A 14405-nucleotide genomic window follows, 5' to 3' on the forward strand; every position below is an offset into this window, starting at 1 on the left:
GAACAGAGCTGGCCATAGCGAACCAATTAGATATCGCCGCCTCATAACTCCAGCGAGAACCAGTCAGAAGTGAGAAGACACCAAAGAAAAGAAGAGGCACCATCAGGAAGAAAGAAAATAGCGGTCGCACACAGATATACAAATGTTGCATATCAAAAAAAGAATGGCAATGTCAGATGCATGAATAAATACAACATACATTTTGCACCAATGGTATGCATAGGATAGATCTACTGATCGTGTCCTAAGTTAACAGTTTGCTACAACCATTATCACGTTTCTTTGCTAACCGCATTCTCTACAGAGCATGTGTATGACATCTGTGTATATTGTAATACTTATCTGTTTTAAAGATTAAAATACTTGTTATTTACTGCATGTTCAGTTCTCCCTGAAATGGCACAAGGTGCATTGTCTCTTTACCTGAGATTCGGGTCTTGAGGTAGGGGTTGACTGCAGTCTCTCTCTATCTTTCTCCTTACCAGACCTTTCCTTTTCAGATTTCTCAGCTGTTCTCTCTTTGCCTTTTCTAGCAGTCTTTGGAGTATTTGTAGATTTCTGACTCTCCGCACTGTTATTTGTATCTGCTATTTCCTCAGGCTGATCTGCATATACTAGGAAAGTGGGAAAAGAGAACATTTAGCACTGGACACAAATGTTTCATAACGTTACACTCAACATACAACAAAAGACACTTCTTAAAGTTTGTACATAGGTAGGTATGTTCAGAAAGGGTGGTGTTACCAACAGCAATCAGATTCTAACAATCTGATTGTTACTACAGTTCAGAAATTAAAGCTAACAACTAATTGATAAAAGATTACAGCAATTGTAATGTAAAGTAAAGTATGTCTGTAATATTCATTCTCTACTGCAGTATGTATGGTAATTGCATCACAATGTGATTTAATAAAAAAATTCAACAACCAACCCAAATTGTACGTGGCTAATCCAGATGGATCTGGCGGATCTAGGGAGTCTGTGCTGCGCTTTCTAAAGTGACCGGAAGCAGCACTGCACCATGTATACACACATGGATGGAAATTGAAGGTGCAGACGGATTGATCTGTCCATTAACGATGCATTCATTCCCTGTAATGGGCATTCCTGGGCCGTAACTGTACACGGAACTGATCCAACTCATGGAAGTGTCATGGTAGTGTCGTGGGCATGTAGGCCGACTTCTGTGCTAGTTTGTAGCATATGGGTGGAGATGTGAAGATTGTTTCAGATGTATCTTTTGCACCTAGCAGAGCCGTAACAAGGGCTCTGAGCGTCCTGTGCCATCCCCGCCCCCTTTGACATCATGACGTTGCGCATAAGGGGTTGGGATTGCCGGCATCTGAACGTGCAACAGTGTCCGGAGCATCTTTAAGACGCTCGGGGCAGCTATAATTATGGCACGGTGCCTGTCTGTAGAGTCCGTGGTACGCTACAGGCAGCACTGCCGCAGCGATGCTGGCTGCAGGGCGCCATTCCAGGCACCTTGCAGTCAGAATCATAGGCCATGGGGTGGCGGCGGTGCTGCCCACAGAGCCCTGTGCGGCCGCACACCCCTAGTTACGGCCCTGGCACCTAGCATGGATTGGGTGCAATTCTAATGAGGACGACTGCGGTTGGAAAAACAATGGGTGGGTGGTCCTTCTGCATGCCAACGCACTAATATCCGCATTAGCATAAGGTAGTAAACAGGTTGCCATGGCTGTACAAATAAGCACCCACAGATGTGTCTATCTCAAAATCAGCCCCTATGTTAAAGCAGCTTTGGAAATAAAAAACAACAAGTCATTTGATAGTGATACATTTAATAAATAATTAATTGACAGCAAGTTTATAAAAACTTGATAGACCTTTACCATAGTTAGCGAGTAAAGGTACCGATATAAGATACTTTTGATATTTTTTAAGTCTTTTCTACAGCTCGCATGATACTACTCCCTATTGTGTTAAGAAAAAATATGAGATATGGTAAGAACTTACCCTTGTTATCTCTATTTCTACGAAGTCCATAGGGTTCCACAGGATACCTTGGGGTATAGGTGTGACGTCAGTCGCAGGGCACCAAAGAGTTAAGCTTTCAGCCTCCCAGGATGCACTAGGTCCCCCTCCTATACCCCGCCCCCGGGCCAAGGCACCTCAGTTAGTTACCAAGCCATAGGCCGGAGGAGGAGAAGGAAGAGAGAGAACAAAGATCTGGACACATACAAGAATCACATTCTCACCAGAGGGAGACGGAAAACCGGTGACCAGAGCAAAGCCCATCTGCAGCACAGGTGCGACAGGGCGGGAGTCCTGTGGAACCCTATGGACTTCGTAGAAATAGAGATAACAAGGGTAAGTTCTTACCATATCTCATATTTTCTACTTCAGGGTCCATAGGGTATCCACAGGATACCTTGGGGATGTCCCAAAGCAGTATCCTTTAAGGGTGGGGACGCTCCTGTGCAGAAAGGAGAATCCGCCGCCCGAAGGAAGCATCCTGAGAGGCGAAGGTGTCAAACCTGTAATACCTCACGAAGGTATGGACAGAAGACCACGTAGCAGCCTTGCAGATCTGAACTGCCGAGGCACCACGTCGAGCTGCCCACGAAGGACCCACAGACCTAGTGGAATGAGCCTTCAGAGAAGGAGGGACCGGTAGGCCTTCATGAAGATAAGCTTCAGAAATAGCCATACGGATCCAGGCTGCCAAAGTTTGCTTTGAAGCAGGCCAACCCTTTTTACAGAAGCCCTAGAGGACAACAAAGCGTCCGACTTCCTAAACAAAGAAGTGCAGTCAACATAAGTCCTTAAGGCCCGCACAACATCCAAAGAGGCCTCACCCACGGAAAGACCCGGTGAGTTAAAGGCCGGAACAACTATTTCCTCGTTAACATGAAACTGGGAAACAACTTTGGGAAGAAACTCGGGCCGAGTGCGGAGCACTGCCCTGTTCCCATGAAAAACCAAGAAAGGGGGTCTACAAGAAAGAGCCCCTAACTCAGAAACACGTCTGGCTGAAGCAACGGCCAGAAGGAAAACAGTCTTAGCTGTTAGCCATTTAATATCCACTGAGCCCAGTGGTTCAAACGGCGGTCCTTGGAGAGCCCTCAGGACCACAGCCAAATCCCAAGGCGCCACAGGTGGAACAAAGGGCGGCTGAATACGGAGAACACCTTGCATAAAGGTGCGCACATCCGGGATTGTAGCAATCCTATGGTGAAACCAGACAGATAGGGCCGAAACCTGTACCTTCAAAGAAGCAAGGCGAAGCCCATGATCTAGTCCCGCTTGCAGGAAGGCGAGAATCCGAGACAGACGAAACTCCCGCGGTGCATAACCTCTCGGTCGACACCACTGGAAGAACGTATGCCACACGCGATGGTATATCCTCGCGGAAGACGGTTTCCGAGCTCGTAACATGGTACGCACCACAGAGCTGGCAAACCCCCAGGACCTCAGCATGGCCGTCTCAACAGCCACGCCGCTAAAGACAGCCGAGTCAGGTCCGGGTGAAGACAAGGACCCTGAGACAGAAGGTCCGGTCATAGCGGCAACCGCAGAGGACTGTCCACGGACAGACCCTGAAGGTCTGAGAACCAGTGCCGTCTGGGCCACGCGGGAGCTATCAACAGGAGCGTCCCTCCTTCCTGTTTGAATTTCCGGATTACCCGTGGAAGAAGGGAGACCGGAGGGAACAGGTATGCGAACCTGAACGTCCACCGGACGGACAGAGCATCCACCAGAGACGCCCCTTCGTCTCTTGTGCGAGACCCGTACACCGGCAACTTGTTGTTGTGCCGGGACGCCATGAGGTCGATTTCTGGAAGACCCCACCTGTCCACCAGTAGTTGAAAAACGTCCGGGTGCAGGGACCATTCCCCTGGATGAACGTCCTGGCGACTTAGAAAGTCGCCTCCCAATTTAGCACTCCCGGGATGAAGACCGCTGATATGGCCGGAAGATTGCGCTCCGCCCAAACCAGGATCCGAGAGACCTCTACGAGAGCCGCCCGACTGCGAGTTCCTCCTTGCCTGTTTATGTAGGCCACGGTGGTAGCATTGTCCGACTGGACCTGCACCGGGTGACCCTGGAGAAACCGCTGTGCCTGCAGGAGAGCATTGAAGACCGCACGGAGTTCCAAGATATTTATTGGAAGCTCCGCTTCTGTCGGTGTCCACCTGCCCTGGAACAAGTGTGGACCCGAAACTGCTCCCCAGCCCCGAAGACTGGCGTCCGTTGTCAACAGGACCCAATTTGGAACCCAGAACGGACGTCCCTTGTTGAGGTGGGTCGTCTTTAACCACCACGCAAGGGACAGGCGAACCTCCGGGGTGAGCACAATCGTCTGGAACTTCAGAGACTGAGGCAGCCCGTTCCACTTGGACAGGATCAGGTGCTGCAGAGGTCTGGAGTGAAACTGGGCGTATTCCACCATGTCGAACACCGACACCATGGAGCCCAGTAACCTCATCGCCGAGTGTAAGGACACCCGGCGGCTGTGCAGACAACTGCGCACCCTTGACTGTAAAGCAGAGATCTTGTCCTCCGTCACGAAGATCCTTTGCTGTCCCGAGTCCAATAAGGCTCCAAGATGCAGAATCCTCCGAGACGGGATTAGAGTGGACTTCTGCCAGTTGATTAGCCAGCCGTGCCGTTGCAGCAGTGCAATGGTCAGGTCCAAGTGGTGTAACAGGAGCTCTGGAGATCCTGCCACCAATAACAGGTCGTCCAAGTACGGCAACATGCGGACTCCTTGCAGCCGCAGAGAAGCCGCCATGACCGCCATAGCGTCCTGTATGTCCAATGACACCATGTAGTCCCCAGGTTCCAGCGCCAGAATGATGGACCGTAGGGTCTCCATCCGAAACTTCGGGACCCGCAAAGACTTGTTGAGTGCTTTGAGGTTGAGAATCGGACGATATGACCCATTGGGTTTCTGTACCAAAAATAGATTTGAATAGAAAACCTGGCCCCTCTGGGAGAATGGAACAGGCACTATAACTCCAGCCTGGAGCATAGTGTGCAATACCTTCCGCAGCTCCGTAGCCTTGTTCCGGTCTGATGGTAGACCCGTGGTGAAGAATCGAGCCGGGGGTCTGTGCCGGAAGGAGAGGGCGTACCCGTGAGAGACCACCTCCAGAACCCAAGTGTCTGTCGTAGTGAACGACCAACACCGGGAGAACTGCAGCAGGCGGCCTCCCACCCTGGGATCCCCCAAGGTGAGACCCGGACCGTCAGGCCGCAGGCTTGTCATCTGGCTTGGGGGCCGGACGTCTGGTACTCCATGCCTGTTTCCGGGGCTTGACCGATTTCTTAGGGCCAGCCTGTCGAGGAAACGACTGTGGTTTGGGCCTGCCCTGGGCCTTAGATGACCGAAAGGACGATGGTCCAGAACCAGAAGGAGCAGCGGCCGACGGGAGACAAGCAGATTTGGCTGCCGCCAGCGTGGCCACAATCTTATCCAGATCCGGACCGAAGAGAACTTCTCCGGTAAACGGCAACGCTTCCAGACCTTTCTTGGATCTGCGTCCGCCTTCCAGGATCGCAGCCACAAGGTGCGACGAGCAGCTACCGCTGCTGAAGAAATTCTAGACACCAGAGTACTAATGTCTAGAGCCGCCTCGTTGATGTAGGTGGCCGAATCACGGAGATTGCCAATCAACTCCGCCTGTTCGGCCGGACAGTCGGATTCAAAAGAAGCCTCTAATGAATCCGCCCAGCGCTCCATCGCTCTGGCAACCCAGCAAATGGCCATAGCCGGCCGTGCTGCCCCCCTTGCAAGGGAATAAGCGGACTTCAGGCAGATTTCTACCTTGCGGTCCGTAGCATCCTTAAGGGAGGACATGGATGGCATCGGCAATGTGGCACTACGGACAAGACGGGTCACGTGAGAATCCACCTGTGGAGGGGATTCACACTTAGCAAAATAATTATCCGCGAACGGATAAGCCACCGCCAGGCGTCTCTGCGGCTGGTATCTTTTGCCAGGTTGTTTCCACGCCTCCTCTAAATGGTCCACCAACTGACCCGAAAGAGGAAAGACTGTGGCATCGCCCTTCACATCTTTGAAAAAGGCATACTTAGATTTAGCCGCTGGGGGAACTTCGTCCTCAATCACCAAGGCTGTGCGGACCGCCCGAATAAGTCCAGGAATATATACTTTGGACTTAGCATCAGCGTCCTTAGTATGGAAAGGTTCCTGATCGTAAGGATCCAGAATCTCCCCATCATCAGACGTCCCTTCGTCATCCTCATAAGGAGCGGACAGAGACGCCACCGGCCTTTTATGAGGCCGCATCACAGACTCCCCTTGCAACACATCCGACAAGTGCTGTACAGAACTCGTCAGGGAGTTAACCCACGCTGGCTCCTGAGAACCCGGGAGCGGGGAAATAGGGAGACTGTGGGGTACCACCAATTGTCGTGGGAACCCCTGCATGGGTGACGACACCACAGACTGCTGGGACAAACCCATCGGAGTAAACGCGGGCTGCGGAGCTAACTGGCCCACTAAAGCTGTTAACACCTGAGCGAAACAAGCCCAGGGCGGCTCCTGTACCGGTGCTGTAACCGTAATAGGCCGCGCCATGGACAAACACTGCCGGCAAAGGCCCTCCGCGCTACCCTCCCCCTCCGCTAACGGTACTTCGCACGTGGTACACTGTAGCCGGAGGGGAAAATCACTTTCAGACATGATGGCACCACGTATGTGACCTCTCTCACCAATTAAGTATTAAATAGGCGAGAGACCACCCTGCAGCACCGCACCGCAAGGGCTTTAGCAGAAAGAACAGGGACAGTAATAAAGCTGACAGTTTAGAGAAGAAAAGTTACAGGCAGCGCTAGCACAGTCACATACAATGCAGAAAATAACAATTCCTGCACTAACAGCGCTGATCACTCAACTACACAGACACAGGGCCTGGTAGGACACAGCGCTGCATACACAGACCTGAGCCACAGCGGAGGAGAGGTATGCGGGGGGACCCAGACCACGATGCTTCCTTCCAGACTTCCAGCAGCGTTCACCATGCGTTGCAGAGAAGATGGCCGCCGAGGAGCAGAGAGAAGCTGGCCTGGGGGAGGAGCGCTGACACAGGACCAGTCAGCACAGTGCAGAGAGGGCTGTGTGCAGCGGGGGAGGCGCCGGCTGTGAGACAGGGAAGGCGCGCTCCCCTGGCATGCATTTAACCCCTGGGACGCCGCAGCGCTACCGCTCTGCTGCGGTCCGCTGTCCCAGGGAGTAGTGGAAGCGCAGGTTGGTCGCCTGGCTCCACGCTGCAGCCAGTCCCCAGGGAGCCCCCTGCCTGGGGACTTAGGACCATGTGATCAGCGGGGACCCACCGCGGGACCCCGCTGCTTACCTCTGTCCCCCTTGAATCCGGCCATGGTCCGGAGCATCTGGGGTCACCGCTAGCTGTGACCCCAGACGCCCACCAGCATCCCCGGATCAGTACCGGCGTTCTGGTACCGGCGGGGTGTAGGGAAGACAGCATGGACGTCAGGACTGACTGTCCATGCTGTTCATCCAGATGTGCAGCCACAGCTGCATGAAGAAAAAGCTTCAGGGGCTCTTCTAGCCCCCACTCCAACAGGTGCACCCGACTCCGGCCGGGCACCAAACTAAACTGAGGTGCCTTGGCCCGGGGGCGGGGTATAGGAGGGGGACCTAGTGCATCCTGGGAGGCTGAAAGCTTAACTCTTTGGTGCCCTGCGACTGACGTCACACCTATACCCCAAGGTATCCTGTGGATACCCTATGGACCCTGAAGTAGAAAGTCTACCATTCAGTCAATATATTTATTTATAACAGATATTTCTCATTCAGAGCTGTACCCTAATCCCGTCGCAACTGTGACTTTTTACGCAGCAGCTATTCGAAAGTATACAAATGTTGCAGCTGGCGGGAGATGTATTGAGACGCCGACCTGCGGCTTTCCAAATCCAAGCATCTGCATAAAATGATACAGCATCGGTTTCAGATCAGTTGACCATTGGCCTCCTGAGTAACCCTATGGTTACTCAGAATGAACGACCGAACTTTGATGCTGGCACTAGTGAAGCTGCGTACACAGACACAGGACCTCATTCAGAGCTGGTCGCACAGAGCGTGCTGTCGGTCTGAATGAGGGGAGGACGTCTTGAATTTTCAAGACGTCCTCCTTTGCGGTTGTAAGGAGGTCTAAGGTGATGGTCGCGATGGTCAGAGACCATCGCGACCATCGGGGCTTACGACGAGACCCTAGGGTAGGGTCTCCCTTGTCGTAAGCCCCGGAGAGCTTTCGGCTCTGTCTGAGCCGGAAGCTCTCCACTGACATCACTAGTGATGTCAGTGGGGCCGCCCCCAAATGGTAGGCGTTCCCATGGGAACGCCCCCGTTTGGGCTGCCACCCCCCCGGCCCGCCTTCCAAACGGGGCGAGCTGTCAATCAACATCCACAGCTCGCCCCCTTTGGATCGAGACGCGCTAGGACCGGCGCTGTCGGTCGTAGCGGGTCTCACGCATGCACACGACGGCGCCGTCGTGCACATGCTCATATGCGCATGCTCTGTGGGGGGCCATCGGCGCTAACGACCGGGTCTGAATGACCCCCACAGTCTCTGGATCCAACACTCCTATAAAATGGTTGCAGCGCATCTGCATTTTTCTAACCACCAGTCGGTTACCACCCATTACACACCCACAAATGGCCCATAACTGTCAACCACTCTGCGTCTAAATCCTGTCTGAAAGCAACATTGCAGAGGTACCAGTACACATCGACTTAGACGTATTCACTGAAATAAAAACATTGGCAAACCGCATAGATATTGGCATAGCGTACAATTCTGAATCAGGTCCTGTAAGCCTTATCACATGGACACACATACATTCTAAGTCTTTTAACTTACCAGCATGTTTTTGGAGTGTGGGAGATCATACAAACTGCACACAGATAGTATATTAGTCAGAAACTGAACTCATGACGTCAGGGCTGTGAGGCAGTGATGCTAACCACTATGGTAATCGTGCTGCTTACATACACACCTGCTTTTTTATGTAACCCCATATAAAAGAAGTGATTTACTTGGTAATAGTAGTAAAAAGGGAGAAGGGAAGGTAACTTGGAGAATGCTGTCAGACATACTGTACAACAACTTAGCATAGATAATCAGTTTAACCAGGTTCACTCGTCCCGTGAAAGAGAGGAAGCTTCTGCCAGACATGACACTTAACCTTTAAATACTCATTTTGAGGTTGGACTTTAAAGTGACATGCACAGTCGGGGAGTGGGTAATTTGTATACCCAGGTATTTGAACTGCTTGCACCAGCGCAAGGGGAAATCATAAGAAGCCGGCATAGGGACAGTAGGAAGACGGAGATGTGTCACAATTCTAATCCCTGAGAAGGGTACACAAAGGTCTACCAATGCCAATAGAGACAGTAAGGAGTGTTTCATACACATTGGAAACAACAGAATATTATCAGTGTACAGGGCGATTTTCTCTTCATGACTAGAAACCATCAGTAGAGATCACATAGGAGGCCCTGAAAGCACAGGCTAATGGCTCAATGGCAAACAGCAATGGAGATAATGGGCAGCCCTGCCGAGTGACCCTGCCTAGGATAAAGAATCAGTGACAAAGCCATTTATACATGCTCATGCAGCAGGACAGAAGAAAAGTAACTGAACCCATGCCAAGAAGGCAAAATCAATTCCAAATCTAGAGAGTACCGTACCTCCAACAGAAACGGCCATTCCTCTGAAACACATGCCTTGGCAGCATCCAAGGACACAATCAAGGTGTCAACCATGCCCTCTGTGGCCACCTGCAGATAAGTGTAAAGGTGCTGGAGATTAATAGAGGAGGAGCTCCCTGGCAAAAAGCCCGTTTGATTAGGAAGAATAATAATAAGTATGACCTTATTTAGTCTCAGGGCCACATTCTTAGCCATAAATTCAACATTAGTGGATAGCAAGGAAATGGGGTGATACGTGTTCATATAAGCCAGATCTTTACCCATTTTACGGATAACCACTATTAAAGCTTCAGCCATGGACGAGGGGAAAGAACCCAATTCCAAAAGGGATGCAAAACCATCTAATAATTTAGGTACAGAAAAGCAAGGTGGGTCTTATATAGCTCGCTGGGAAGCTCATCTACCCCCCGCGCCATATTTAAAGGGAAAGACTTAATAGCATCCTCAACTTCCTAAGAGGATATAGGAGAATCGGACAGGGTCGGGAGGATAACTTGATCAAGGACAGTGGATAATTCAGAAGGGGAATAGTTAACTCAGGACCTACAGTATATTCATCTACAAATTGGCTGCAAAACACTTCGGCAATGACGGTGTATCTACATTGCATAGTCTAGTCCTGGTCTCAATCCACGGCTTTTGAACAATTAACCAATCAATCCTATCTGCTAGGCCACATCCTTAAGTGTCCAATATCTACATTACAACTCAGCCTCTTTCTTTTATGAAACACTGTGCAACTTGGAAAATAGGGTACCTAGAAACGGCATTATGAGACAAAGAAAAATAAGAGTAGCTCTGTGTATCCTGGCACCTCTGACACAAAACATCTATCAAACCCATTTCTGAGTACAAGCGAGAGAAGGAGGGAGGCCCACCACCAGAGGACCTACAGTAGGATCCTCCCTCCACCTATCCAGAGCTCATCTAACACATACTTACCTACTTTTGCACTTTCTCCTCTGGAAGAAGCTTAGAGGAGAGATGCATCCGACTGGAGGTGGGGGAAGGGCTTGGTGTTATGTGTCACTAAGCCCCGTCCCCACACCGGGAATGCAGAAAGTCGATTTGGCCATTATGACGTTATTTTTATAGAAATACATCATATTGACCCTGCCCCTTCTCTGTTTACTTGCGATTCACAGCATTATCCACCCCATAGTGCTCGCTTAGGAAGTGGGCAGGATGCGGGAGGGCCATCTACTCTTCCAGGGGTTCGGGAGACTGCTTGCAAATTTGGGAGTTTCTTGCACTTCCCAGGAGAGTAGGCAATTATGATACATAAACAGCAAGGACAGCAGGAAAATCAGCTATAAACTCACAGCATTTAGAAAGGACATCAGAGGTAAAAGGTAGGGGGAAGAGGTATACACTAGCAATAATACAAGAGGGGAAGAATGAATAGTGCCTGAAATGAAAACAAATGAGCCAAGCTGATCCACCTGAACTTTATGACAAACAATGCACGTGGATTTATGTATTAATACAGAAACACCTCTAGAATTGGAGTGGAAAGCTCTGCCAGGTGCAAAAGAGAGAGGATTTTACTGCCTACCAAATGAGTTTCCAATAAACAAACAATACCAGGGGTCTGAGACTTATCCTGGTGGAGAACTAAGTAATGTTTCATTTTATCTTTCAGATCCTAGACATTGCAAGATAGAAACTTCAACTTATCAGAGATTCACGCAGAGAAATAGGAAGAAATGGCCACCACTCCCCTTGCCCAGCTGTATTAGTAAGGAAAATCTCCTGCAGGTGCTCCACCAACTCCGCTACAGTAGCTAAAACTGCTCATGAAACATATGGAAAAACAATAAAAACATCAACAAAGCAAACAAACCAGGAAATCCCGAACCCCCCACCCTACATACCGACCTGTACCCTAAACTATTAATGGGCAGCAACGCGTTTCCTCCCTTCCCTGGGACTTTTTATGCTGGAAAAAGTTCCAGGGAAGGGATGAAATGTGCTGCTGCCTGTTATTTGAAAAGAACTGTGTCCACACTGCTGACTATCGCTGGCAAGGAATCCGCCGCATTACATCTGCCAGTCAGCGCTCAAGAAATTTACATGAGCACGGCTTGTTATAGCCTAAGTCTTCAGCAGACTCTGTATCCTATTACTGGAAAGACTTCTCGGGACTATGTGATGTCTACCACCTACTATTAGTAAGTACGATTAGCATGCTGTTATACTACCAGCGGGTCTGTTATGTTTATGTGATTTTTGGCCTGATATGTGATTTATTGCCTAATATGTCTGATTACTAGATGGATGGGATTTATTAAAATGCCTATGTGATTTTATACCAGTGCAGTTTTATTTTAACACACACAGAAATATTGCTATAATATAACACTTAAGCAAATCAACTTTCATTTTAACATTAAAAATACATTACATTTTACTGTAGATGGCACTGTTACATTATCTTTTTCATATATGCCAAAGACAGACAAACCAAAGAAATTCCACCTGCAGTTCATTTGGTCATTCCATCTACAAATGCTGCATAGAAATGAAGAATTATATTCTCTTAAAATAATTACATTACAAAATCAACCAATATTTTGCATAACAGCAGTAAAGCTGAATTTTTTCTAAAAATTTTTACTTATAAAATCTTATAACACATACTGTACAGTACATTTCAAGTTAATAAAGGTAAAAAATGGTTCTAAGGGCCATATTCAAGTGGCCACGAGATTTTAACCGCAAAAATTCATGTAGACCTCGCAACCAATTTTGGATTCCAGTGGGTATGCGTACTCTCGATACCAGCAGTATCCAATTTTTAAAAAATGCACGCAGGGTTTTCAGCACTGCAAAGCCTGCGATGCATCAAAAAATAAAAATAAATCACCTGTTCCGGCGGCTCTGGTCTCTGCTGTGCTCAGCTGCTGCTACTGTCGGCTACATCGGAGAAGCCGACCAGAGTAAGGTAAGTGACTGTACAGCACACTGGAGTCACACACACAGTGGACAGGGTCAGGGGATAACACACACATGACAGCGGCTCACACACATGACAGGGGAGTCACAGACACGACAGGGGGGGTCCTTATAGCACTGTACTAAAGTCCGTGGGTCTGCGAAATTCGTGTTTTTATTTTGCCAGGGCTGGGGATGCCTACTTTGGAATGAGAAAGGACCCGAACTTCGCATAGAAGGTGAGTGTGGATATATTTTTTACAGGTACCGTATGGATTATCTACATCAGGGAACTTTTTTCTGCCAGGGGCCATTTTGATATATATAACATTATTCGCAGGCCTGGTGCAGGCCATGCCCCCTCTGTGTGATGCCACACGGGGGCGGGCCACAATCGGTGGTTATTACAGCAATGTCTGGAGCATCCTGGGGATGTTCCGGGGAGCTGTAAGGGCAGTGGTGTGACCGTCTGAAGCATCCTAAGGATGCTCCAGGCGGCACTGCTGCATAGATTCTGGCTGCAGGGTGCCATTCTACGCACTCTGCTAGCCAGATGAAGATAGCAGAAAAAAGCTCTGAGGGCCAGATAAAATGATTCCGGGGGCCTTATATGGCCCCCAGACTTGAGGTTCCCTATCCCTGATCTACATGGACAAGAGCACCGATTGCTACAGGGATACATATGTGAGTATGTGTACATGTGTGAGTGTATTTATGTTTAATAAACTTATACTTTGCACGGTGTGTGTCCTGTGTTTATTTTAATATTGCTTTTGCTGTGGATCTACAAGTACCAGCGGGCACGTAATGCACCGCATCCTGGTATTTGAGGTGTTCCAAGTACCAGTATGAGGGGGAGGCTTGCTGGGACCTGCAGTTCCACAGCAAAAGACAATAATTTCAACACTTTCAAATCCACTACACTACATAATCAACCTGGCATCCACCGCCCAGGGGTGCCGGGATAGCCCCGGGCTATCAGCCAAGGCCTGCGGTGCCCTAGAGAGGAGGAACCCCGGCCTGGGCTGACTAGTGGCGAGGGTTAATGCTTTAGCTGGGGGGCCCGGTGAAAGGGCTCCCCTTGCTGTGGCATTAGCCCCCGCTAGAAAAAGTCTGGTGCTGGTTCTGGATAATACAGGGGGACCCCACACATTTTTTCCCCTGTGTTATCCAGAACCAGGACTGGATCAGAGCCCAGTGCTGGTTGCGCAAAATACGGGGGAACCCTATGTCATTTGTCCCCCGTATTTTGGCAACCAGGGCTGGTTCTGACAAGCCCTATGCTGGTTGTGCTTAAATACAGGGGACCCCTACGTTGTTTGGCACTTTTCTTTTTTTTTACACAGGAATAATTTTTTTTTAACAAAAAGCAGCACAGACGGGTCTCACTGATCCTGTCCGTGCTTCTGTTTCAATGAGACAGATGCATGTAGCACAGATCTCCCTGGTCCATGCGTGCATCTGTGTAATTGAAATACACAGCAGCACAGACGGGTCTCCCATCCGTGCTTCTGTGTCAATGACACAGATGCATGTACCATGGATCGCCCAGATCCGAGCCTGCATATGTGTCATATCGCACTCAATCTATTTAATATGCAAATCATTAGATCATGCACGACAGATTGAATGAACATCGTGCAGCTTTTGCTGCACATCGTTCACTTTAGCTGCCGGAGAGAGTTCGTATACGATATCAGCTAATACACAAATCGCACCGTGTATGTTAAGCCTGGAGCCTTGGACT

General features: G+C 49.4%; 1 protein-coding gene across 1 annotated transcript in view; it reads right to left on the reverse strand.

Annotated features, from left to right (window-relative positions):
- The window catches only part of ADGB (androglobin), a 435925-nt gene that overhangs the window by 58152 nt on the left and 363368 nt on the right, over positions 1–14405 (reverse strand). The window contains exon 30 of the mRNA XM_088474497.1: positions 424–614. Coding sequence (XP_088330623.1) covers positions 424–614 — 191 coding nt within the window. The remainder of the gene's footprint in view (positions 1–423; positions 615–14405) is intronic.

This window comes from Taudactylus pleione, unplaced genomic scaffold (genome assembly GCF_031769625.1).
Source record: "Taudactylus pleione unplaced genomic scaffold, aTauple2 ptg000154l, whole genome shotgun sequence".
Classification (NCBI taxonomy): Eukaryota; Metazoa; Chordata; class Amphibia; order Anura; family Myobatrachidae; genus Taudactylus; species Taudactylus pleione.